This window comes from Ursus americanus, chromosome 30 (assembly GCF_024610735.1).
Source record: "Ursus americanus isolate L20-20 chromosome 30, mUrsAme1.1.p, whole genome shotgun sequence".
NCBI classification, from domain to species: Eukaryota; Metazoa; Chordata; class Mammalia; order Carnivora; family Ursidae; genus Ursus; species Ursus americanus.
In genome coordinates, this window is record NC_142156.1 from 1,425,752 (window position 1) to 1,452,553 (window position 26,802).

Genomic DNA, 26,802 nt, shown 5'->3' on the forward strand with positions numbered 1-26,802 from the left:
GCAGTGGCTGAATCCTAGCCTCTGTCTCAGAACAGAGAGATCGCAGTCCGCTCTCCACTGAACTCTCCTGGCCACTTTAACTCTGTTTCTGTTGGTGCTGCTAAAAACCCTGAAGTGTCCCGGGTTGTGCACCCCACAGCCACTCTCCCAGTCCTCGCTTCCAGGGCTGGCAAGTCCCTATCCTTTGTGCTTCGAACACCGCCAGCCGCCCCGGTTCCCGCGTGCGCTCCCGAGCTCTCTGTTTCAGTGTGGTTCGGGGTGCTCCGGAGCACCGGTTTTCAGTCTGGTCGCGCACGCGCACTCCCAAACTGTTGGTTTCAGCCTAGTTTGAGTGTGCACTCCAGAGCTCTGGTTTTCAGTTTGGACGCGCGCACACTCCCGAGCTCCCGGTATCAGTCCGGTTCCAGTGAGCGCTCCGGGGCGTTGGTTTTCACTCTGGTCGGGCGCGTTCCCAGGCTTACGGTCTCAGTCTGCTCTCTTGCGGGTGCCGGTCCGGGAGCCCGCCCACTCCCCCGTGCAGGTGGCTCCTGCTTCCCAGTGACCGAGCACGGTGGCTCCCTCCCCCTTCTGTTTATCTTCCAATATCTGTGCGGGGATTCACGGCTCCCCCACTTCGTACCTCAATACTCGGTGCTAGAGATGTTCGTTTGTAGAGATCCAGATGTATCTTCCTGCGTCTCAGGCTGATTCTGTGGGTGTTTAGGCTGGTCTGGTACCTATCCAGCTCGACTCAGGGGACCGGCTGAAAAAGGGGACCCCCTACTCCTCTGCCATCTTAACTCTCTCTCCGAGCCTCATTATTTCTGCTTGGGTTGCAGGGCCATCCCTAAACCAGTCACTTGGCTGGAACAGTGGAAAATGCTGACCGGCCAGGCTGGGGTCAGATGGCCATTCCTGGAATCCTGGCATAGAGGGTGGGTGGACTCCGCCTCAGCCACATGGACTGGGGTTAAGAGAGGAGTGGTCCTTAGAAAACTGGGGTGCTGGGACCAAAGAAGGGGAGATGGATTCTGGGAAGCCTGGAATACAGATGTTGGAGACAGGTGGGTCCTAGTGAGAAGGGTGCAGGAGCCCATGGGTGTGGTTTCGTGGCCTCCTGGGCCCTTTGCCACGAATCGGTGAGCAGGCATCCTGCGGACCTAACCATCCCTCCCCTTCCAGCGTCTACTGGGACTATGCCATGACCATCTGCCTGGAGGAGATTGTGTACCTGCACTGCCATCAGCAAGGTAGGGACCATGGGGGAGCACGGGGCTGGGGTGTTCCTCCTGGCTCCCCTGCCTGGCCCCACCTCCTTAGTACCTGTGCAGCCTCAAACAAGTGCCTTCTCGCTGAGCCTCAGTTTCCCCATCTGTAAAACGGAATCACAACAGCACCTACTCCTGGCGTTGTTGTGAACATCCTGTGACATATGATAAGGGCTCAGCACCAAACCCATGGTGTTAGCTGCTCACGCCTATTGAGCGCTTATGATGTGCCAAGCAGGGCTCTAAACAGCTTGGCACGAGGTCACACACCCCAGGAACTCCTGAGTTTGGACTCGAAATCAGGTCTTTATCATTCCAAAGCCTGTGCTCTCAAGATCTGGGATTAATAACTAGAGTTCTCCTTTAAGGCTCAGAGAAGGCACATTCAGAACAAGCAAAAGGCCATCCTGCTGTAGAAAGCAAGCGATCCATGCCCCACCAAGGCACAAAACATGAAGCTTAGTTAGTGAGACAGATCTGGGTTCAGATCCAGGCCCTACTGTGCAGCCCTGGGCAAATTACATCGCCTCTCTGAGCCTTGGTTTCATCACTTGTAAAACACACAATAAGAGATATACCTCATAGGTCTATTTTGAGTATTCCAGTAAGACACTGCCTTTAACATGCTGTGCTATATGCAGTAAGCGCTCAATACGTGCTAGCAAGTCAACTACTGCCCTGAGAAGGGATAGGTCTGCAAGCCTCCATGAAGAAATAGGTCAGGCTGATTCGTAGAGGGTGATTGAGGGTGTAGAGGGACATCACATGTTTAGGGGCATCATTTCCTTTGGGGGGTGACTTCATCGGGGCCAAACATAGTCTTCTGGATCATGTCCTCTACTTCCTGGTCAGTGACCGTGGCAGGTGGGGTGGAAGAGGCTTGGCGGGGGCTAAAAACTGGCCCTGACCTTCTGCCCAGGCCTTTCTCAGAGCCTTGGAGCAGGTCTGTGGGTCTGGTTTGACATGCCTGGGGGGATGTGTATGCCAGGAGGGCCCCATACCCATGCCTCATACTGACTCCCCGCTGGATCTCCTCTGGCTGGGTCGTGGTGGCAGTGGACAGCAGCGGGACAGTGGTGCTGGTCAGCCAGGATGGGATCCAGAGGCCGCCTTTCTGCTTCCCCAAGGGAGGGCACCTCCTGCAGTTCCTCTCATGCCTGGAAAATGGGCTGCTCCCTCATGGGCAGCTGGACCCTCCACTCTGGTCTCAGCGGAGAAAGGTGAGTGATCACAGGGGACCCAGGGAGGCTGGGGTGGGGGTCAGCTATGGGGAGTGGTCATTCTTTATTTTTTGAAAGAGAGGTGCATGCGTGCATGTGCAAGCGGGGTGGGGGAGGGGTGGGGGAGAGGGAGAATCCCAAGTAGGCTCCGCACCCAACCCAAGACTTGGGGCCGGATCTCACGACCCTGAGATCATGACTTGAGCCGAAATCAAGAGTCAGATGCTTAACCGACTGAGCCACCCAGGCACCCGGAGGAGTGGTCATTCTTGCCCATGGATCCTTAAGTGGCTTTGTGGGCACATACACACCCCACTGAAACCCTCAGGCTGTGCAGATTGTGGGGACAGGTGTATCCCAAGGACTGTGCAATAGGACACCTTTCAGGGCAAAGTATTTCCCAAACTGCGCAAGCGAAGCCCTCAGGGTTCCGAGTCCACGTCTTCAGACAAGGAAGACGACGAGGCCACAGATTACGTGTTCAGGACCATCTGCCCCGGCATGCGGTCTGAATTCGGTAAGCTGCCCCGTCTCTGGGCCCCCTGGATCCAGATGTTAGCCGATCATGAAAATGATTCCAGGTGTTTGGAACTAGAGGACAAGTGGTTTTTTTCCCAGGGGCCTGAGCCTCACAGAGCTAACACAAGCAGTCATGTATGGTTTTCAGAATCTTTGAGAACAAGGACGTCCTTTCTGAAGAAGTGCCTACGTCAGAAATGGGCAGACTCCTTCCTGTGGTCCAAATTCGGCCCCCTGCCTACTTTTGTAAATAAAGTTTTATTGGAACACAGTCCCGCCCATTCATATCCATATTGTGTGTGGCTGCTCTCACACCGCAGTAGCGGAGTGGGAGTGTTGTGACAGAGACCGTATGGTCCACAAAGCCAAAAATAGTTACTATCTGGCCCTTTATAGAAAAAGTTTGCAGATGCCTGCCTCAAGTAATAAGAGAGAAGAGTTTGGCCCTGTGGGAGGGATGAGGGGCCATAAATGGTTCTAAACCCCCTCTCAGTGTCTTCCTGCCTTTGTCTCCACCACCCGGTCTGTGTGCACAGAGGAGGCAAAGACAAGTTCTGAACCGTGCAGACAGGCTCAGAGTCAGAGGAGGGCATTTTCAGACTCCTGTGTTGCTGAGACTGTCTGTACCATCTGGCGTGGTAGGCGTGAGCCACGTGTGGCTCCCGAGCACTTGAAATGCAACGAGTTCGAAGAGAGATGTGCCTTAAGTGTAAAAGACACCCTGCATTCTGGAGACTTTGGAGCAACAATAGGAAAGAATGTAAAATATCTCATCAGCAATGTTATATTGACTCTATGTTAAAATGGTAACATTAGGGATACACTAGGTCAAACAGAATATACTGTTGAAATTGATTTCATCTGTTTCTTTCCCCCCTTTTAGTGTGGCTACTAGAAACTTCTAAAATAAGCTGGTGGCTCAGGGAAGATTCCTATTGAACAGAGCTGGCCTAGGGCGGGGTTGACACATTGGATGAATAATTGTGTGTTTGGGAGGGGGGGTCTTGTCCATTATAGGATGGCAAGCAGCATCCCTGGTCTCTACCCACTGGATAGATGCCAGTAGCATCTAGCAAATTCTCAGGTTGCGACAACAAAAAATGTCGCCAGACATCGCCAAATGTCCTTGAGGGGCCAGAATTGCCCCAGTTGAGAACTGCTGGTCTGGACAGAGGATGGATGAGGTTGAGGGGGGATATCGGTCAGGAGAGTGTGAATAGGGTCTTGGGGTCTGATGCCCTGGGTCAGAATCCCAGCTGCACTATTTGTTCACTGGGTGGTCTTGGGCATGATGCTTCCATCTGTGCCTCAGTTCCCAAATCTGTAAAAGGGGATAATAATAATAATACCTGCTCTCAGTAAGTGATAGCTGTCGTTAGCAGAAAGAGAAAGGGGACCTCGGTCGGAAAGAGCTGTTATGCCAGTTACCACCTGCTGGGGCCGTGGATGGTTCAGTAGTGTTGCCATTCTGAGCCTCAGTTTCCACTCTGCAGAATGGGAGGAGAGATGCGTCTCCCACAGGGGCATTAAGGCTGATAAAGCAATCCCTGCACAGCAGCTGGCACACAGTAGGGCATTTTATAAACATCAGCGTTCTTTCTTCCTCAAAGCCAACACAATACATGGGAGCTGTGCAGAGCTGGGCAGGGGGGAGGTCAAGCCCCGAGGAGGGGGTTCTTTGGCTGTTTCAGGGTTCTGCCCACCTCAGACATTTCATTTCACTGGTGCTTTTTGTTTTGTGTCTCAAGTTGCTCCTGACCCCCTGGGCAGCCCTGCCCCCGGCTCCACGAGCCCCGCCAGGACGGTGGTTCCTACTGGCCGGTCCGTGCTGGTGGTGGCCAGGGGCGGTCAGTCGGCGCGAGCCAGATGGGACACCACCTTCCCCGTGTCGGGCCGGAAGCAGCAGCCCCCCAGTAATGTCTGGGCTCCTCCCATGCCTGGGGCTGGGTGCTGGCCACCTCTGCCATGCTGTCTTTTGAGTCTTGGTCCCCAGGACGAGGGAAGCCGGAGACAAACGGATGCCCTCACCTGTCCAGCCTCCACGTGGCAGAATGCAGCTTGGAGTGTTGTGGGGTCCATAGGGAAGGGGTCCACTGGTGATGCTGGTGGAGTGTGAGGTGCTGGGGCCGGGGCCAAGGCATACTGGCCACAGCTTGCTGAAGCTGATCAATGCTTCCCTGAGACTGGCGGAGAACTGGGGATGCTTTTCTAGAACATTTTACAGGGGCTCACTGGTCTTTCTTGGCCAGCTCATCAGTGAGTCAGCTTGGGGAGGAGCTTTCTGCACTAACAGTGGCTAGGGCTGGGCCCTGTCAGCTACTGAGCTCTGATGACAAGTGGCCCTGGGTCCATAACTTCCCAGCCTCACAGCCCAAGGGAAGAGGCCAGGGATTACCAGTCATCCTTGAGGGGGCAGGGCCTGTGGGACAGATGTGCACCCTTCTCAATCTCCTAGGTCAGGACTTGGCAAACCAGGGCCCAGGGGCCGGAGCCAACCTCATTCAGTGCGACCCATGAGCTAAGAATGGTTTTTACATTTTTTTAATGATTGAAAAAAATCAAAAGAAGAGTAATATTTGTGACCTGTAAAAATACGAAACTCAGATTTCAGTGTCCATAAATAAAGTGTTATTGGAACATAGCCACGCTTACGTGTTTGCAGCTTGTGGATGGCTGTGTTTGCACGATGATGACAAAGTTGAGTGGCTATGATCGCGGCCAAATGGTTCACGAACCCTAAAAATGTTTACTGCCTGGCCCTTGACGGAAAATGTTTCCCGAGCCCTGTCCTAGAGAAAATAAAATGTTTGCACCTGTCTGGAACTGCCAGGAGGCCAGGAAGTTAGTGATAGAAATTGTAATGTGTGAGTCACCGTTGTGTCTGTCATGCGGCTCTGCAGACGGGGCGGTTTCCATGGAGCTGGCAGGGAAGGCGGTGAGGGACACTCCAAGTGCTGCATCCTGGGACCATGTGATCACAAGTCACCAGTGTCCGTGTTAGGAGATCAGTCATGCTCTCTTGGTTCTCGAACGTGGCTGCTGTTATCAAAATTTTTTTGGATATACGGATTTAAGGGCTGTATCTCCAGGAGGTTTAAATTCAGTAGGTCAGGGGTAGGATACAGGCATGGCTTTTTAAGAAGCCCCCCTCCACGTGATTCTGGGTGGGGGTCACCCACCTGTTTGAGACCTGTTGATGGAAGAGCCCTATGGCTCAGGATGATGGACAGTGCAGGTGGCCTCATCAGCAGGAGCTCCATTGGGTCCCTCGTCCTTGGCACCCTGCCTCATCTGTTGAGTTAGGCTCCCTTCTGTCTCCCCGGTAGACTCTGTCTTCCAGAGAGTCTGTCTCTGGGGACTCGGGACTATGAGCCGTCCCCAGAAGCCCCCAGCAGGCTCCTCTTCCTTCTTGTCAGCCTCCTGTGAGGACGCTTGAATGACAACATGGTGAGGCTCGGCCTCCTGCTCTGGGACTGGGTCTGTCCCTCTTGTCTGTCTCTCTTCCCCCCATGCCCCACTTCTTCCTCTCTCTTCAGCTCTCATCAGCTCTGCCTGTCTGCTGAGGGCCCCAAATCTTGGTGGTGGTTTTCCCTGGATCAGGTGGGCTCACAGGTCTGGGTCAGATAATGATTGGGGTCGCTGTCTCTGACTGTCACATTCAGGGTCTTTCCCTGTCCCTGTGCTGGCCTAGGGGCAAGCTGGTTGCTTTGGGATGAGCTTTCTGTGACCCACATAGGCTTAACCGGGGCTCTTGCTCCGACCCTCCTGTCCACCACAGTCCCCCAGGACCTGATGGATGTCTCCGTGAGCAACCTACCGCCCCTTTGGCAACCCAGCCCCCAGAAATCCTCCTGCTCACCCTGTTCACAGAGTGGCCTGGCCGATGGTGGCTCGTCCAGTGGCTGCAACCATGAGAGGTATGAGGGGCTTAATCTGCGGGTGGAGGGTGTGGAAGGATTTGCCAAAGATTTGTAGATACCCATGTCTTGCCCAGCACTGAATTCAGAGGAGGAACATAAGCTATGAGATCATCGAGGTCTGGGTTAAATCCTAGCCTCATGAAGTCCTAGCTTCCTTACACGTATCAGTCAGGATAACCAAGGTTATGTTGCAGTAACAAACAGTCCTGGAATCTCAATGGCTTAGTACAACAGAGGTTGATTTATCATGCGTACTGTGTGTCTCTCGTGGGTCAGCTGGGGGCTCTGCTTGCACCACATTAAAGGGCCTGGCTGATGGAACGACACCTTCTGGAATATTCCCAGTCGCAGTGACAGAGGGAAAGGTAGGTCTGGGGCTCCTGAAGGACAATGAAATGCTCCACCCTGAGAGCAGCACATACTCTTTCTGCTCACGCCTCATTGACCTCATCCACAACATTCCAGGAAGCGCAGCCCTATCATGCTCCTGGAAGGCGGAAACTAGCAATACTACTCACTGCAAACCACATGTGCCTCCATTTGCTCCTCCGCCGAATGGGGATACGAATGCTTGCTTTGCATAGCTGTTGTAAGGACAAATCAGATACTGATCTAACGTGGCCAGCACGTGGTACCCAGCCCCTGGAAATGTTCAATTAAGTGACGCTTCTTATTTTATTGGATAAAGTTAGACCCCCCCTAGATCATCTATCTCCTGGCCCACAGATCTTGTGTGTCTTCAGGGCTGCTCAGTGCAATAATGAGACTGGTCTTGTTTCCCACCAAACCCGCCTGGCCTGGCTGGGGAGAGTGGAATGCCTTTTTCCATGCCAGGCCCCTGGCCCCATGGGTGGTCCCGTCTTCAGCCATAGGAGCTTAAGGGGTGGGAGCTGGCATCACACTCTTGCAGTCATCCAGGGCCTGGTTTCAGCACGTGGTCCACAGACCTGCAGCAGCATCCTGGGGCAGATCTCAGTCCGTCTTGCCAGACCTACTGAAGCAGAATCTGCATTTCGCCGATCCTAAGATTGTGTGTGCACTTTTCAGTTTGAGAAGCTTTCCTGTAATCAGAGAGTCTCCCACGTTTGTGTGCATCAGAATCACCAGAGGGAGGTGACACTGGTTCCCAGACAACTTCCTTAGGGGCCCCAATTGAGTAGGTCTGTGCGGGGCCCAGGAATCCGCATATTGGAGAAATCCCAAGTGATTCTTGGGCTGTGGTCCAGAGACCATTGAAAAATGCTGTTGTAACCTAGTATCCCCTCTCGTGGCATCTGCTTCCACACCTGGAGTGACGGGGAGTTCATCACCTTTCACAAGCCAAGTCCCCTGTGGGACAGCTGTCCGTGTGGTGCTCTTCTTAGGTAAACTGAGCAAGCCTGAGCCCCACCAACTTGAGGGCATGACAAGGGTAATTTTCATGTTTAATGCCTCCATGTGTGTAACTGGAACACCTTAGCCATGCCCCTGTTCCTGTCTTGTTGAGTTTTCCTGAGTGTCCCCAGGATGTCCTGAGAAAAAAAGATGCAGATATTCCTCCACTCTGTTCTCTGTGAGAATGCAGTCCCATCAGCAGTCCTTGATTTCCCCAACAGTGCTAGGGCCTTACTCCCCTCTCCTCTTTCAGCCAAAACAGCCCCCCCCCAAATTCCCATGCAAGGAGAAGCTCTGAGGCGTCACCTCCTTTGCAACAGCCAGACTCTGAGTCCCAGTTCGGCTCAGTTTGGTTTAGCTGGGTCACTTCAGAAGTCCGAACTCTTTCTACAAGTGACAGAAACCCACTGCAGACTGGTTCAAATACAGAAGAAAATCTCAGCAGAACTGAGGAGTCTAGAGGTGCAGTGACTTCAGGCATGGTTGGTTCCAGATGCTCAGAACACAAATGTCTCTGTTTTCTTCACCTCTTGCCTCTGGCTGCCTCCGTGATGGTTTCATTCTCAGGCAGGCCCTTCCTACGCAGTGGCAGAAATGGATCCCAGCAGCCACTGCCCTACACCCCCTGGCTTAGGAACTTGAGCAGAGAAAAGAGTGTGTATCTCCCCATAGTTCCAACGAAAGTCCCAGGGCTCGTTCTCATTGGCTCAGGTCGGATCACATGACCACGTCTTACCCAATGCCTGTGCCTCCAGCCTGAATCCTGCACGGGGTCGAATCAGCCCCATGCAAACCACAGAGAGTTGGGGAGAAAGTGACCCCAAAGCTGATAGGAGAAGTGGATGAATGGGTAGAAACAGTAGTCCCCCCAGAGTCCCCTTGGCTGGTTGGTTTTAATCTGCCCCCTCCGGGTAACGGGCTTCACTCCTCCAGGAAACGTGGGCTCTGTGTGGTCTTTTCTAAGTGTCCCCTCTTCCTCCCCCTGCAGGGCACCGCTGAAGCTCCTCTGTGACAACATGAAGTACCAGATCCTTTCCAGAGCCTTCTATGGATGTGCGTACTGGCCTTTTTTGCCACTGTGGTCTACGGGCACGTTGATCGAATGCCTGTTGTATGGCATCAGTATTGGGGGAAGGAGCCCGGCTCTGGCACGTGAACCTTGGCTCCCCTAGTTCCTGGATGTGTCTAGTTTTAGTGAAGTTAGGCAGACTTCTCGGAGCCTGAACTCCCTCCACCAGGGACTGGGCATAAGTTTTATCTCTAGCTCTTAGAGAGGGCAGCCAACGATGGGGCTCCTCGTGGCAGGGGTTTGGTTGGTCACCGTTGCATCCCCAGTGCCTGCCTTAGAGGATTTGTTCTCAGAATTAAAAGAGAAGCCTGTATAAAGCCCCTAGCACCCAGCATTCCATGTCATGGGTGCTCAGCGAAAGTCCGTTCCCCTCACCTGTGGGCAGAAGCAGAAGAGTAAGGAGAAGTTAAAAATTAAAGCTTAAATACAGGTATTCTGATTATTTCCAGTTAGCATATGAGGAAGCTAAGGCACAAGGAGGCAGAGTGACTTGTCCAAGGTCACACCGCTAATGCAGGACAGAGCTGGGACTCAAACCTAGGCCTGCCTGACCTCAAAGGCTGTTTTGTTTGTTTTCCTTCACTCTGCTGTGTTGATTCTTAGCACGTTTTATTTTCCCAGCCTCCCAGCCTAGATGGGGGAGATAAATCGTGTGTATTGTCAGGGATTCTAGAAAAGTGTTAATATATCCTGCGTAGGCCTGGGGAATAGCAGGGCCAGCCGTGTGCCCGAGCACCTGGAGGGGCAGGGAGAGCGTGAGCTCCCAAGAGCAAGGTTTTTTGCCTGTTCTGTTATCACCCATCCCCAGTGCCTAATGCAGGGCCTCGCGTGGAGCAGGCCCTGGACGAGTATTTATGGGACCCAAATGGAAGAGCTTCCTGGAGGAAGGGTTGGGGTCGAGAGGGATCTCAAACAATGTTATCGCATTCAATGGCTCGTCCCTGGTGGTGGTTAAGAGCCCAGGTTCTGGTGCTGTGCAGCTTGTGATCAAATCCCAACTCTGCACTTCCTAGCAGTGTGACCTGGGCAGGAGACAGAAGCAGCCTGTGCCTCGGTTTCCCCATCTATAAGATGGAGAAGATAGGAGTACCTGTTTCATATGGTTGTATGAGAATTTAGTGAGTTAAGTATGTGAGCTCCGGGCAGCTCCCTGGCACGTAGTGCGTGCTTGTGTAAGTGTTAGTCACTCCTTCCTCCTCCCCCTCCTCCTTCCCCCTCCCCCTCCTCCTCCTCATTGCTGGTAGGGGCCTGTCCTCAGGCCCCAGAAGGGTCCTCTCTGGGCGTTGATAAGGGAGAGTCAGAGGGCGGGGGCACAGGGAGAGCAAACACACTCTGGCATTTGCTGATTGCCTCTTGTGTACCAGGCACTGTGCCCTCCAGGTGCCCAGGGCAGAGCAAGTAAGGGGCAGCAGGTTAGTGGGTATCCCTTTAAGAGTGCAGAGCCATCTCTGAAAGCAAACTAGGTACATCTCCCAGGGCCTTCTTTATCCAGCTGCACTTTGCACAAGATTCGTCCACCTCTGCCATTCTCCTCCCTTGGGACAGATTGGAGGCACCCAGAGGCACAGCGAGCCTGTGGGGTCACTTACCACCTCCTTCCTGCCGCCCCTTCCCGGCCTCTGCCCATGGATTAAATACCTTGGCTTCTGGCAGAAATAATGTCACCCTGGCCCAGGCTAAGAAAGGTGATTGGACGTCTCCAGGCTCACCCAACTATTAAGCAGTCAGGCCAGCAAGGGATTTTCCCCCTCAGAGCCCCTTCCTCGCCTGGAAGAAAGGGATGGTGGGACTTTCTAGGTCATGAGGGTTCACTGGGATTGCGGGCGGGGCAGTGCTTTGAGATCCATGAGACAAGGCAAGGTGGGTTGGGTGATGGATGATGGCCCTTTCCCTCCCTCCCTCTCCAGGGCTTGCCTACTGCAGACACCTGTTCACCGTGAGGACCCACCTGTCAGCCCTGGTCAATCACATGATCGTGTCTCCAGACTTGCCCTGTGATGCTGGGCACGGGCTGACGGCCAGGATCTGGGAGCAGTACCTTCAGGACAGCACAGTAAGGCTTGGCCTGGCTCGGTCTGCAGTGGGGCAGACAGAGCCTGTGGGGGGACCGTCTGGTTATCTGAGCAGTAGACCCACCTGCTTGTGAGGACTTGAGGCTGTTATGACACCTTTGGGTTCTGCATACCCAACGCAAAGGCCCTTCCCTTCTTGAGAGTTCCAAGACCCACAGCCCACTTCTGCCTGTAAGGGTGAGGATCAAGGAGGATGGAAAGTACATATTCTCATCTAGAAGGAGTAAGAATGAATCCATCACCAAGCATTTATTAAGCACCAGCTGTATGCTCAGTGGTGCAAGAAGTGCTTTAAGTCCCCAGCAGGAAGGAACTTACAGCACAGTTGAACTACTTAGAGTGACGGAGGTAGTGAAGTCAGAGGAGGCAGCTGGGCGGAGGAAAGCCCGCCACGTGCCCCTCTGCCTCAGGGCCAGAGAATCCTCCCATTAGATATTTCACCCGGAGACAGATTTCTAAGATTTTCTTCTCAGAAGGCAAATGTCCCCACAAGGAAGGTGTTTACGGTTGAAAAAAGCTTCACAGTCGGAGAGTTTGGGAAACAAGATGAGTCAACTTTTCTGTACCCTGCAGCACTTCCTAGAACCTTGGCTAGGCTGATACGCTTGCCGGTCTCAGGAAACTGGGGGTGGGTGGGGTGGAGGGGAGCATATGGAACAATCCTTCAAATGTGTGGGGCCACAGGGACCTTTGTTGGAAAAGTACCTCCATGGCTGGTGTGGAAGGCAGAATCCATTTTGATAGACACTAGTCTCACTGCCGCCAGCAGCAGGCTTTCAGAAGAGAGACCTGATTTCTCCACGTGGGATAAACGCGGTGGCTCAGTCCACTGGGTGCCTTCCCACCCGGGCCCTGGGGAGGGCCTGGCTTCGCCACGCTGGGGAAAGGTGCTATCCTGTGTATTGATTTGGGAATGCTGGGGGACTCTGGGAGAAACAAACTGGTTCCCAAACCTGGACAAACAGAAGGGTTATTTGACATTTTTTTTCGGCCAAAATTAGCTGTTTTTCTAAACAACAGGAGGAATGCCTGCTTACTGGGACAACTCAAACAAGGAAGAATGCAGGTGTATAAAACGAGAATTGTTTAGGTACCTTCTTTCTGCCACAATGCGTTCGTTCTGATCGCCTGAGTTAATGAATAGTGTCAGTTATGTAGAGACCCTAAGGTATATTTCCGGTGCTTATACATTCATAGATACGTCTACGTAGATATGTCTGTAATTCTTATTTTTTTAAAATGAGGTGATGTTATATTTGTATTTTAAGCAACAATTTCAGTTTATATCAAAGACGTCTTTCAGGGGCGCCTGGGTGGCGCAGCGGTTAAGCGTCTACCTTCGGCTCAGGGCGTGATCCCGGCGTTCTGGGATCGAGCCCCACATCGGGCTCCTCCGCTATGAGCCTGCTTCTTCCTCTCCCACTCCCCCTGCTTGTGTTCCCTCTCTCGCTGGCTGTCTCTCTCTCTGTCAAATAAATAAAATCTTTAAAAAAAAAAAAAAGAAAAGACGTCTTTCAGATCTGTAGGTGAAGTCCTAAATGCTAGCACCTTAACACCTCACAGATGAGACAGATGAGTAGCCCATAATTTATTCAAATCTTCCCCTAATGATAGACAACGGGGCTCTTTCTCTTTTTAAAAACTATTTCAAACAGTGCTCCAGTCAGCATCTTTATAAGCACATACCATTCTGCCTAGTGCTTTTATTTCAGGGGTAGATTCCTAGAAATTGATTGATACGCATTTAAAATTTAAATAGATATGCCAGCTTACTTTCTCAAAAAAGTCACAGTGTTCATAATCCCCGGGGGCCTGGGAGAGTGCACATTTCCTGAGGAATTCGAAAGATATAGACTTCTGGGCTCCACTCCAGTGTTACTGATTTAGCATCTCTGGGAGTGGAGCCCAAGAATTTATATATTTTGGAAGTTCCCCAAACGCTTCAATGATCCCCCCAGTTTGGAAGGTACTAGTCTAAGGACAAGTTGGTTGAACAAATAAATTAGTCAAAAATGAAAATTTTTCGTCTAACACTTTTGCAGTCCTTTCACAAATGGGCCGTATTTTTACCCTTCTTGGTTGCATTGTTGTATTAGGGTGGACTGAGCTGCAGTATAACAAATGTCCCCACTTTTTCAGTTGCTTGACATCATGGGGTATATTTCTTGCTTCGTGAGGAGTCCTAGGTGGGCATTCCTGGCGAGTGGGCATTTGTCCTCCCTCCAGAGGTTCAGGGGCCTTTCATTCTCACGGCCCCACCATCCTCCAGGGTTAATGGGGAGATGCAGAGTCTGAAGGGAGTACACCTGCTCCTTTAAAGCCCTGGCCTGGAAATGGCTTATAGCACATCCTGCCAGATCCCATTGGCCAGCGCCTCATCACGTGGCCACACCTAACTGCAAGGGAGGCTGGGAAATGGAGTCCAGCTGTGGGCTCCAGGACCCAAGCAGGTGGCTTTTTAATGAAGCCTTTACAGCCTCGGACACAAATAGTTCTCGGATTTTAAGCAGCTTTGACAAGGCTGTCTGCAGAATACAAGTTAAAATTTCCAACAAAGACAAAAGAATGGCTGGTTTTGCCATTGTGGTTGGGTACATCTAAGACGTGCATTAAGATGTAAAATCAGTGGGATGCCTGGCTGGCTCAGTCAGTAGAGCATGTGACTCTTGATCTCAGGGTTGTGAGTTCGAGCCCCATGCTGGGCATTGAGCTTACTTTTAAAAAATGTCACATATGCTTGTAATTTTGGAATGTAAAGAGATAGGAGGAAACAGAACCCTACTACCCTTCAGAGTAGCTTTCTAGTAGTCATTGGTACTTTCCCTACACACACACACACACACACACACACACACACACACACACACAAACATGAACAGATTGGGCCTGCTGGGTGCCCAGCATGACTAATTATAACTGCAAAGTCTTTGCCTGAAAGTGAATTTTTGAAAAGAGAGTAAATCTATTGGACAATACAGCAAACAGTTGTTAAAGTCGTCTTAGTGTGCACAGGAGTCATAGTGCATGAAGAACCAGCTGGAAATGTTCATTTGGGATTGATTTGCTTTTAAGCAATTTTCTTTGAGCTGAATCAAGGTTAATAACTTTGAGCTCATGCTGCCATATCGACACAATGCACAACATCGACTAAAAATTCAGTAGAAATGTTCGTTCATTCTATACTGACCTTTTGGGATTTTTTGCAAAAAAATGGGTTCACACTAGATATGTTCCGCCTCTTGGGATTTTTTTCCACCTAATAATACACTTTGAACATCTTTTTGTGTAAGTTCTCACGGATGCGCGTCCTGCCCTTTCTCCTCCTGCCCTTTCTACGTGGTGTTCCCATGTAGGGATGCGTTGTTCCTCCGTCAGCGGGCAGTTGGGGTTTTCCCATATGATGCCAGGATGGCTGTCCCGGTACACACAGCTTTGCTTATTCACAGCATGATCTCTAAAGGCCAGGTCTGAGAAGTAGGGCTGCCAGGTCACGGAGCCCTCCTTCTGGTTTTCTGTTGACCAACCCTTTACTTCCTGCCACCTACCACAGAGCTACGAGGAACGGGAGCTGCTACGTCTCATCTCCTATGGCGGCATCCAGCCAGAGATCCGCAAGGCTGTGTGGCCCTTCCTCCTGGGCCACTACCAGTTCGGGATGACAGAGGCAGAAAGGAAGGAGGTTTGTTGCCCCTGATGGGCAGTGGGGTCTTTGGCAGCAAAAGGTGGGGCTGGGGGTGCTCTGGTTTCATGCTGGACCAAGATGGGGCAGGGGAACGTGGGGGAGCCAGGAAACCCCAGGGCGGGGCTGTCCGGTAGAAATACAATGCAAGCCACAGATGCCATTGCTTAAAATTTTATTTTGGGAGATAATTATAGATTCACATAGTTACAAGAAATAATGCAGAAGGGTCTCGCATATCCTTTATCCAATTTCTCCCAATGGTAGCATCTTACAAAACTATAATACAGTATCACAACCAGGGCATTGACGTGTGTGTGTGTGTGTGTGTGTGTGTGTGTACCACCCCAGTCAACATACTGAACACTTCCGGTGCTACCAGGGTCCTCGTGTTACCCTTTTTGAGCCCCACCTCCCGGCCTAACATTTGGCAACCACCAGTCTGTTCCTCCTTCCTGCAACTTTGTCATTTGGACGATGTTGTAGAAATGGGATCATGTCGTATCTAACCTTTTGGGATTGACCTTTTCACTCAGCGTAATCCCCTGGCAGTCTGTCCTTTCTATGGCCAAGAGTTCCATGGTGTCCCATGGCCTGGGTGAATCACAGTTTGACTATCCATCTGTTGGCGGATAGGTGAGTTTTGTCCTGGTTTGGGCTATTACAAAGAAAGCTGCAGTGAACATTCGTGTTTTCGTGGGAGTGTAAGTCATCATTAAACGCTCAAGGGTACAATGCTGGGACACACACTATGCATGCTTAGTTTTGGGAGAAACTGTCCAGCTTCTGCAGCGGCTGAGCTGTGTTCTCTTCCCACCTGCAATATCCGAGTGAGCCACACCTGCACCCTCCCTGGAGTTTTGGTCTCGTTGCTGTTTTTTACGTTAGTCACTCAGACAGGTGTCAAGGAGGTTTCATTGTGGTTTTAATTTGCATTTCCCAAATGGCCAGTGACAGTGAACATCTTTGCACACGCTTACTTGGCATCTGGGTATCTTTGGTGAGGTGTCTGCTCACGTCGTTTGTCCATTCTTTAGCTGAATTGTTCGGGTTTTTACTGTTGCAATCGGGAGTTCTTAATACACCCCAGATATTCCTTCTCTGTTGGATAAATGGTTTGCAAGTATTTTCTCCCAGTCTGTGTCTTGTCTTTTCATCCTCTTAATGGGGCTTTTGCAGAACAAATGTCTACATTTTTTATGAGGTTTAGTTTACCAATTTTTCCTCATGTACATTGAGCTTTTGGTGTCGAGTCTAAGAACGTTTTGCTTAGTTAGCCCTAGATTCCGAAGATTTTCTCCTATATTTCTTTTCTCAAAGTTTTATAGTTGCACGTGTTACGTTTAGGTCTGTGATCCATTTTGAGTTCCTTTGTGTATACAGGGAGTGGTTGAGGTCGGGGTTCATTGTTTGCCTTTGACGTCCAGCGGCTTCAGCCCCATTCGACAAAATGGCCATCCTTCTTGCACTGAACTGCTTTTGTGTCCCTGTCAGCAATCAGTTGGGCCCGTTAGTGTGGATTCCCGTTCCGTTGCATTGGTCTAATGCTACCCTGCTGTGAGTCGTCTCCAGCCGATAGCACACCGGGGCACCTACGTTGATCCTGAGTGTTCGGTTAATGCTTTAGTAGTCCTGTTTCAGAAAGTAGAAAGGAACAGATGCCCATAAATATTTTTACAAATGATAAGTTCACAAGAAGTTGCAAAAACTGTGACAAAGAGGTCCTGCCGTACCCAATGGAAGCATCGCCTAGAACAGTAGCTCATTATCAAAACCGGGACGTTAGCGTGGGCGCCATAGAGCTCCCTTGACTACAGGCCTCACTAGGACTTCACCAGCTTCTGCAGTATCTCGTGTGTGTGCACACGCGTGTGTGTGCGTGTGTGTGTGTGTGTGTATGGGTAGGTCTGTATCATTTTATCAAGGTGAAAGTAATTTTAATAATACATTTTATTTAACCCAACATACCCAGTATATTACCATTTCAGCCTGTAGTCAATATAAAAATTATCGAGAGATTCTGCATTCTTTTATTCATACTAAGTTCTTAAAACCTGGTGGTATTAACATTCCACATCCATGTACCACCTGTGCTATTATACATTTGTCAGTAAGTTGACTCACTATGTATATAGCTTATTTAAAAAGATATTTGGTATGCCTGCCATCAATGGAAAACTGACGTGACTTGCGTAATAGAAGGAAACCATAAAAACAAATAGGATATGACAAAAGGACATAATCAGTTCCACGCAGATGCCGTAGCCTGCCTGAGGCCAGCTCTCTCTTTGTCAGGAGGGGGTTTCTGAAGTGTGATAGGAGGTGTTCAAGACACTGTAGCACCAGACTGACCTTCCCCGTAATCTGAAAAGTTAAAGGGGAGCTGAAAATAGAAATCACACCGTGATTCTGTATGATAAGACCCCATGCCAGTGAACTGTCTGAAATCATCTCAGAAACAGCAGGAGGCCCCTGCCACACCTCACCCCCTTGCCTGCTGGGCTCCCGGTGAACAGGAACAGCGTTCTGGGGTGCCAGGCCCTGTGCTTGGGACCGGGGACCCAGCGGTGCGTTAGACGAGGTCCTTGCCAGGTTAGTGGGGGTCGTGCAGAGTCCGATAGAGGCAAACCCAGGGGTTGTAAGAGCACATAGGAGGCACCTCTATCAGGCAGAAGGCTTACCTGCTCTCTTTCCAGGCCATGGGGGGTGAGGAAGGGTCTCTAGGAACAGGGGCCAGCCAGAGAAAAGCCCAAGGGGAGACTCGTGCATAATGCAGTGTGTGTGTGTATCTGTGTGGGGAGGGGCGGGAAGGGCATGGTGGACATGGTGGCTGGCACATAAAGGACAGGAGGGTGGGGGTGACAGTGAGAGGTGGGGCTGGGGAGGAAGAAAGAGGAGGCTGCTGAGGGGTAAACTCATAGGAGGGGCCAGGCTGGGACAAGCAGGCACCGGGAAGGAGGCTGCTGGGGTCGTCCTGGTGCAGGGTCATGGAAACCTAGCCTAGAAAGGCAGTGGGAATGGGGAGGTATGCTGGGATGAATCTTCTGGAAGTCCGTGGGAGGGAGGACAGGCCTTGGGCAGGGTGGACCCTGAGTCTCTCTCTGGAAGCCCTGAATAGCTAAAGGATTCCCCACCCCTCCCAACCTGGACACGGAGCAAGCTCCCTGCCTTCTGTCTTCATGCCTGTCCACACCCTTACTTAGATCAGGCTGTCTGTCCCGACTTGTGCCCAGAGGCCGGGCTGATTCAGAGCCTCGGTTACCCAGGCCGTGTATCAGGAACAAGGCCAGCTACCCTCCCATCCGCTGACATGCCACAAGGGAAATGCTTGAAATCTGTAGTCCTCCTGTAAGTAAAGGGAGGGGTCAGTTTTGTTCATCTTTGTATCCTCGGCACCTGGCCCTGCACAGGGCATGTGGGAGGCCCTCAGTAAATGTGTGTGGGGGGGGAGGGTGGACGGGTGGTGGAGTGGGTACCTGGCACATTGTAGGTGCCTCCTGAATTAGGGGTGAATGAGTGAATGAGGAAGGAGAGAAGGTAATAAGAAAGGAAAGAAACAGTCCTCTCACTTCAGTACGCCCTGGGCTTAGTATGCTCCCTGGCTCCACGGATATTTGAATGTGTGAATGAATGAATGAATGAATGAATGAAGAGGAGGGAGGAAGGGAACATTGAAAGAAAGACGCAGCCTCGCGCACGTTTGTGTACCCTCAGGGCCCAGCCGGTGCCCTGCACATAGTGGGTGTCCGTTGGATGTCCATGACATCTGGGGTGTCTCTGGGGCTCAGGCTCCCAGGTCGGAGCTGGCGTCCTCGTCTGGCTTGGGCTGGCTCTCCCCAGGGCTGACCTTGTCTCTGCCCCGGCAGGTGGACGAGCAGATTCACGCGTGCTATGCGCAGACCATGGCCGAATGGCTGGGCTGTGAGGCGATCATGCGGCAAGAGGGAGCAGGAGTCCCACGTGGCTGCCTTGGCCAAATGCGTCAGGGGCCAGCCTGGACGGCCACCTGCACCAGATGAGGCACAGGGACGCTACCATCAGCAACGAGGTGATGGGCGGCACCCATCTGGGAGCACGGGGGTGGGGGAGGGGCGGTAAAGGCTGGGATCTGCTCCGTGTAGCTCTTGTAGGGACGGTGACGGCTGTCTGGAGCCGTCACCCCTAGCATGTGGGTGGGAGGTGACCTTGGAGTTCGAGAGACCTGCATTGGAATCCAGCCTCACCATTTTCTGGCTGCGGGGCCTCCAGCAAGCACCTTTACTTCCGGGCCTCAATTTCCACATCTGTTAAAGGGAACACCCGCTGGCATAGGGGAAGTTTGTGTGCAGCTCACGTGAGATCGTGCATACAAAGCGCCTGGCACAGCGCTCGACTTTCACATATTCGGCACATGCGCGCTGAGCACCGCGTTCTGGAATGTCGGGAATGCTCCCGTGGCCACATCACACCTCTCCGCCCTCACCAAAGCGCCGGCTCGGCAGCCCAAAGAAGGAGCTGAGAACAAGGTTAATTCTCTTCCCCAGCGAGGCACACTCATCGGGTTGCCAGCAGTCACGCTGCACAGCATAGCAAGCGACCACCAAAAGTCAGTGACTTCTGACAATGAGCCCTGAATGTGTCCTCGTGGGTCTGGCTCAGCGGAGCACTTCTTTTTTTTTTTTTTTTTAAAGATTTTATTTATTTATTTAACAGAGATAGAGACAGCCAGCAAGAGAGGGAACACAGCAGGGGGAGTGGGAGAGGAAGAAGCAGGCTCATAGTGGAGGAGCCTGATGTGGGGCTCGATCCCATAACGCTGGGATCACGCCCTGAGCCGAAGGCAGACGCTTAACCGCTGTGCCACCCAGGCGCCCCAGCGGAGCACTTCTGAGTGGGGCTGGCAGGGCTCACTCTTGCCCGCTGTCAGCGCCTGGTCCGCTAAAAGGTTTCTTGATCTTCGCTGGGCTCTCTGCCATTTCTGGGGTGACCGGGATGTGCCCCACATGTCCCATCGTCCAGCAGGCAGAGCTGGGCATGTTCTCATAGTGAACGCAGATCATAGACAAAGTGGAGATACACGAGGGCTGGTTAAACGTCTGCCCTGGCAAGGTTGCTCACATCCCCGGGCTGCCGCAGGTCCCAGGGCCAAGCCTCGCAGCCGAGTAGGCAGGAATGAGAAGTTCTAAGGGCAAAAGCATGTAGACAGAGGAATAAAAAAATCAGGCCATTAGTGCCAACCAGTCACTGGGAGTTGAACTTAAATAGTAGCCAGAAGTCTCAAGTACAGGGCAGTTAAAGGTAGGGTTTTGCGGTTGCAGGAGTGGGAACTGGGGTCCCCTGGCTGCTGTGTGGCCCTGAGGCTCCAGGGAGCAGAGGGATTCCCCCACCCCCACCCCCTCACTCTCATTGTACAGATAGGAGGCTGAGGCCCTGAAGGGACCTGCCCAAGTCAAGAATAGAGATGAGGCCGCACTTACAGAATCCCTGCCTGAGCTGAGAGCAGGGCCCCAAAGCCGGGATACAGCCTCACCCCTGCTCTCTCGGCCCCTTTTTCTATCAGTCCTCCCAGAGCTGCAGTTCAGGCCGCCAGCATGTCCGCCTGCAGAGTGACTCCAGCAGCAGCACACAGGTGACCTTCCAGAGGCCCCGCCCCTTCCCCATCCTCCCCTTCCCCCACCCACCCTCTCCCTCCAACCCGGAGTAAAGGGATGGGAGGTCCATCATCTATAGGTCACCTGGGTTTATTTGTTTTAGCTTTTTATGCTAGCATTAAAAATGGAGTTTTTAGGCACACAAGTAATATATGAATCTCTTCTCCCTGTAAAAAATTAAAGTATTGCAGAAAAAGCTAAATTTGGCTTTGATCATTCCTAATACCCACTTGCCCTCCCTAGAAATAGCACCATTTTGCTGTGTGTGCTGTCAGACCCTACTGATTGCCTGTATGTACACAGAAATATGTACACGGTATATAGAGGACATATTGCAATGTTTGGTAATTTTTGAAAATTTCTACATAAATGCCATCATGTGTGTTGGTCCACAGCTTTCCATTTTATTCAGTGAAATGTTAACTTGTCTCACTTGATATTAAATAAAAAAGCAAAGCCCCCAAAATAGGCATACTATGTCACCTCTTGCATAACAAGAGGGAATATTAATATTAATATACCTATTTTCAAAAACAATGGATGAATAAGCCAGAAATGAATCAGAATGGTCGCCTGCAGGAGTCAAGGGAGGGCTCAGGAAAAGAAGCTACATTTCCCTGAATAGCCCTTGTTTCCTAGCTCCAACTTTGGAGTTAGGGACATTTTTTTTTTTTTTTGCATAATTTAAAACAGTTGAATCTAGAAGAAATTTTGAAAAACCAAAAACGTGATTTTAACAGCAAATCAGATTGGTGACATAAACACACAGAGAGAAATACTTCATGTCCCTTTGGAACATGGTCTTATATCCTTGATAGGATCTGACCTCAGGACACAAAGAACCACAGAACAATCTTTGAGATGTATCCTGGAGGCTTTTCCATGGTAATTCATACATTATCAAAGTACTTTTGAAAATTAATCCGTAACAGCCAAGCACGTGGATATACTATGCTGTTTCTAGCCTGTTCCTTCTGTTTTTAACCAATTTTTTGCTTTAAAAACTATGTGCCTATCATTTTGTGTGATGGAAGTTACGCTCCTTGCCACTTGAATTCCCTAGTACTCTCTCCTCAGGCAATTTCAGTGCTTCCTTATTTCTGGATTATTCTATGCATTTCCATGCAATAGGTCACTTTTTTTATTTTTCACAGCGGGAGCTTTGAAATCATACCTGGTTCCACCCCATCCTTTTCCCCAACTGTATAGTATTCCACGTGCATGTTCCATATTTGAACCAGTCCCCTGCTGATGGATATTTAGGCGGCTGCTGGAACCAGGCCACAGGGGACATTCTCTGTCTGTCTGTTTTTGTGCACCTCGTCTTCAGGTGTTTGAGTCTGTGACGAAGTGGAGCAAGTCGAGGCAGAAGGCAGGTTGGAGGAGAAACAGCCCAAGATCCCCAATGGGAACCTGGTGAATGGCACCTGTTTCCCAGACTCTGGCCATCCCTCCTCCCACAACGTCTCCTCGGGCCTCTCGGAGCACTCGGAGCCCAGCCTGAGCACAGAAGACAGTGTCATGGACACCCAACAGAATGCCCCCCTGGCACTTCGGCCTGGGGACAGCAGCGTGGAGAACGGGCAGAGCAGTGAGGCCACCACCTCCTGGGATGAGGCCCCCCGTGAGGAGCTGGCCATGCAGGACAGCCTGGAGAGCGACCTCCTCGCCAACAAGAGCATGGACGAGTTCATGTCCCTCACCGGCAGCATGGACGTGGCCCTGCCCGTGGAGGGGGCTGCCATGGAGGGCTGGGGGGGCGGCGAGGTGGAGAAGCACAGCCAGGTGGACAGTGAGGACAAGCTCTCAGAAGAACCCGAGATGGAAAGTCTCTTCCCCGCCCTGGCTTCTCTGGCCGTGGCCGTTTCTGCCAACAACGAGGCATCACCCGTGTCCTCCAGCGGCGTCACTTACTCTGTAAGTCACCAGGATTCTCCTCCACTCCGTGTTCTCACCTAACAGCTGCGGGAGGGTGGGCGTGTCCCACAAGCCTCAGTTTCCCAGCACGACCTCTGCTCTGTTACATTTTCCCAGGCACAGAGGCTGCACTGGAAAAGCCCCTTTGGGAGGGAGGACAATATCATACCAGGCTCTGCTGTTCAAACCACCCCAGGTTCAATCCCAGCTGAGGCACGCCACTTCATGTCTCTGAGCCTCAGTTTCCCTATCAGTCGAGTACCTTCTCTCTTGAGCTGTTCTCAGAATTAGTGAGTCCGGTCCTCCATGCCTGACATGCGGTGACCTCTCAGTCAATAGCAGCCTTGAGGATGAGTATCTTGGCGTACGATCAGGTCCAACGTCCTTTAAATCTTCAAGTTTGCTTTCTTGCCAGAAGGTCCAAGCCAAAGGATGTCAACTGAACGGGAGGTTTTCGGAGCCAGGAGTTGTGTTTCCATTTTCCTTTGAAGAACTTGTTATTTCTATCTAAGATACACATGCCCATAGTTTGTAGAGTCAAACAGACAAGGCTGAATAGGAAATCAGAAGTGCCCCCCACCTACCCCCGTGGAGCCCTCCCCAGAGGTCATAGTGGTTACTTACTCTGCCCAAGTTATCTGGTGTTTACCCCCGTGTCCGCAAATAACATACTTGTATTGATACTTCTTGATCTTTTTTTTCCCCTTTTTTTCTGCAATTCCAGACATTCCACACCCACACCCTCGCCCCATAAGTGACACCTTCCCATCCCCATCCATCCACTACAGTTACAATGATTTCAGTTAAATGGTTCTTGTTCACACTCGTATAACAACAGAATGTATACACCACGTAGGAAGCACTATTTCTTTTTCTTTCCTACAAAAACAATTTTGTTTTCCCCGGATGCATTTTGATTTCCTTATCTCTGTTGTCTTTTCCTACGTTTGCTACGTATGGGTCATCACTCCATGCCCCCAGCCTCCGCACTCTGCCAGTTTTCTAAATCTCTCCTGGAACACTGCGGACACATGAGGTTTTCTGTTCATTTGTATGTCTCGCGAAGTCTCTCCAGTGGCCTTCCCCGGTCCACTGCTCCCAATGGATAGCTGTCATCTTAGATTTTTCTCCACCTGTACATGGAGGTTACTTTTGCTTTTGAATTATGCACCTGTGTATGTTGTAAATCTGATTCAAAGCTGTTAATTATCCAGAGAGATCTATTTTACAGTTCATCTGACACCTTGATTCAAAACAGGCAGCTGTCCTTGAGAACCCAAATGTTAGTTTTTCTTCCGGGGTTCCCTTACCAGGGATGGGGCTTTTGAGGGGGTCCCACCTTCATGCAGGAAAGTCTCTTATTAGATTCCTTACCTTAGGGGAGAAAGACCCCAAAACCATTCAACCCAAGCTTACGTTTTGCCAATTTGGAAGCTTCCTTCAAGGCAGAAGCCAGATTTGGTATTTTCTTGCCTTTCTGGGTTAAATTTTGGCCTTGGAATGTTCCGTATTTTTCTTGCCATATCATTGGACCTTTTCATCAGGTGGGGTCAAGGCAGTAAGTCCAGCATATGGTGGGAACCGGACTCCTGCTCGCTTCCTCCCTTCTTCCTGTCCGGTGTTCAGTGGGGGAGGGTCGCTGCCCCTCCAGCTGGTTATAACCCTCGTCCACTCAACGGGGACTATTCGTCTGTGCACCTTAGAGAATTGTTCTGTTTCATAGAAGGGAGAAAAGCTAAAAGAACTTCCATCCCACAAAGTGAAAAGAGGCTTTCGGGGGAAACAACAGAAACGAAATCGAACACCCACCCGGGCCAGGGAGAGGACATGCTTTTCAGTGGCAGCAGGAGAGGGCGAGGAGGGAGGAGGGAGAACCCTTGGAATCCCACCTCTGGGAGGAGTTGGGGTGTAACTGTTCCTTCCTCCCCGTCCCCCGGGTCTGCAGCCGGAGCTCCTGGACCTGTACACGGTGAACCTGCACCGCATCGAGAAGGACGTGCAGAGGTGTGACCGCAACTACTGGTACTTCACGCCCGCCAACCTGGAGAAGCTGCGCAACATCATGTGCAGGTGGGGGGGTGGGGAGGTCTGCGGGGGGGGGGGGGCGGGAGGGGTGGCAGAGACGGGGCTCACAGGGAGCCCAGCCGGACGGCAGCCTCTGCCCCTGGCACCTTGCCCACCTGGCGTTTACGCCAGCCCACGCTGACAATAAGATAACAATCCAAGCAATGATCACAACAGGGGGCATTTATTAAGCACTTACTGTATACAGGCACTCTCCTGAGCCCTTCACTAAACACTGTTTCATCTCGTCCTCACAGCAAGCCCGTGGGGTGAAGTGTTACCCCCGTCCACAGGGGAGGAGATGGAGGTTGAAGGCCAGCGCTTTGCTCCCGTCCCCCAGCGGGCAGTTGGCTGAGCAGGAGCTCGTACTCACGTCTCTCGGGCTCCAGAGTCTTGTGCTTTGTTTCCTTAAGCCAAGACCTGGAGCCTCTCATTACTTTTCAGTACATACTGAATATTTTCTTTCTTAAAATAAGAAGGTAACTCAGGCTTATTAAAAACCTCAATCACCCAGCGAAACCACAAGTTCCTAAGGTCTAAAGAGAAGCTGCTTCCCTCTCCAGTCATAATGCCCCCTCTCCTAGAAGAAACTACTGCTAACAATTGAGTAAACATCCTCCCAAGCCATGTGTATATTTATGTGTAAAATAACATAATATAGTGTGTATTATATAATATCACATAAGTACATATGTGTTTTAATGTTTTTTTATTTTATCTATATGGGATTAATACTCTGTCTTCTACGAATTGCTTTATACACTTAATCATGCATCGTGGGCATCTCTCCAGGCTGCTCTAACTCAGGGTTAGGGCTATACTAGTGTAGCCCACAGGCCAAATCCGGCCCACCACTCGTTTTTGTAAATAAAGCTTTATTAGAACCCAGCCATGCCCATTCGTTCGCATAGTCTCTATGATTGCTTCTGCAGAGTTGAGTAGTTGAGACAGAGAACACACGGCGTGCAAAGCTGAAAATAATTATTATCCGGACCTCTCAGGAAAGGTGTGCCAACCCCTGCTCTAACTCATTTTTATTTATAAGTACCATCCCTTAACTGTTCTATTTTACAGTCTCCTAAGCAATCATTGCCTCTCAAAACTGAGTTGAGGAGATACAAATATAATGAACTTTAATAATAGTATGTTACATTAAAATGAAAAGGTGCTGGGGAAGAAGGAAGGATAAACCAACCTTTTCTGGGTTATGGCCTTGGAAGAAATCATGGAAGGCCTCACAGAGGAGGTGACATTCAAGATGGCCTTTGACAAAATTAGGAGAGACTCAAGAAACCACTTGGCATATATGTACTCTGTGGTGAGGCCACCTGGGTTCAGATCCTGCCTCTGCCATTTATTATTAGGTGTATGACTCTGTGCATGTCACTTGTGTCTCTGGGCCTCAGTCTCCTCATCTGTAAAACGGGATATGATAATACCTTTCTCATATGATTATTTTGAGAATTTCATGGTGTAATACATGTTTAGTGGCTGAGTATACAGTAAATGCTCAGTAGATATTAGTTATTATTAAGGGGGCAGATGGGAACTCCAGGCACAGAACTGCTAGGGCAAAGCACAGGGGCATGAATGTGTGCCTGAGAGGAGGAAGTACCAGGAGGTGGTGGGGCTGTGATGGGGAGGAGACAGTGAATGCCGTGTACCCCCAGCAAAGGAGTTTGCATGTTGTCTTGTCATAGTGGGGGGGCCTGTGAACATGTGGTGCTTTGAGTTGGGCTTTAGGAAGGCCATCGTGGTGCCTGAGAATAGGATATTTGAAGAGTGTCAGATGGGGGAAGGGAATGCAGGTGGGAGCTGAAGGAGTGAGTGGTCCAGGTGAGGGGTGGGGAACTGCGTCAGGGAGGAGGGAGAGGACGAGCGGGTTGGAGAGAAGGTTGTGAGTGCCATCCTTGGGCCCCTTGTCTCTCTCGAAGCTACATCTGGCAGCACATTGAGATCGGCTATGTGGATCCAGGGCATGTGTGACCTCCTGGCTCCACTGTTGGTCATCCTGGATGGCGGTGAGTATGTCCTCCGCACTCAGGGCCAGGGGTGCAATTTTGTCCCTACTGCAGAGGAGGGGATGTTAAC

At 51.0% G+C, this 26,802-nt stretch overlaps 1 protein-coding gene across 1 annotated transcript in view; it reads left to right on the plus strand.

Moving 5' to 3' along the window:
* The first annotated feature begins 1,074 nt into the window (after positions 1 to 1,074).
* The window catches only part of LOC123788245 (small G protein signaling modulator 1), a 37,783-nt gene continuing 12,055 nt past the window's right edge, over positions 1,075 to 26,802 (plus strand). Inside the window, 18 exon segments of the mRNA XM_087857155.1 lie at positions 1,075 to 1,118; positions 1,162 to 1,229; positions 2,304 to 2,467; positions 2,855 to 2,984; positions 4,735 to 4,899; positions 6,765 to 6,903; positions 9,269 to 9,333; positions 11,257 to 11,402; positions 14,972 to 15,100; positions 18,967 to 19,041; positions 19,043 to 19,080; positions 19,082 to 19,148; positions 20,640 to 20,708; positions 22,061 to 22,070; positions 22,073 to 22,647; positions 24,593 to 24,717; positions 26,646 to 26,679; positions 26,681 to 26,732. Of these exon segments, the coding sequence (XP_087713281.1) occupies positions 1,075 to 1,118; positions 1,162 to 1,229; positions 2,304 to 2,467; positions 2,855 to 2,984; positions 4,735 to 4,899; positions 6,765 to 6,903; positions 9,269 to 9,333; positions 11,257 to 11,402; positions 14,972 to 15,100; positions 18,967 to 19,041; positions 19,043 to 19,080; positions 19,082 to 19,148; positions 20,640 to 20,708; positions 22,061 to 22,070; positions 22,073 to 22,647; positions 24,593 to 24,717; positions 26,646 to 26,679; positions 26,681 to 26,732 (2,095 nt within the window).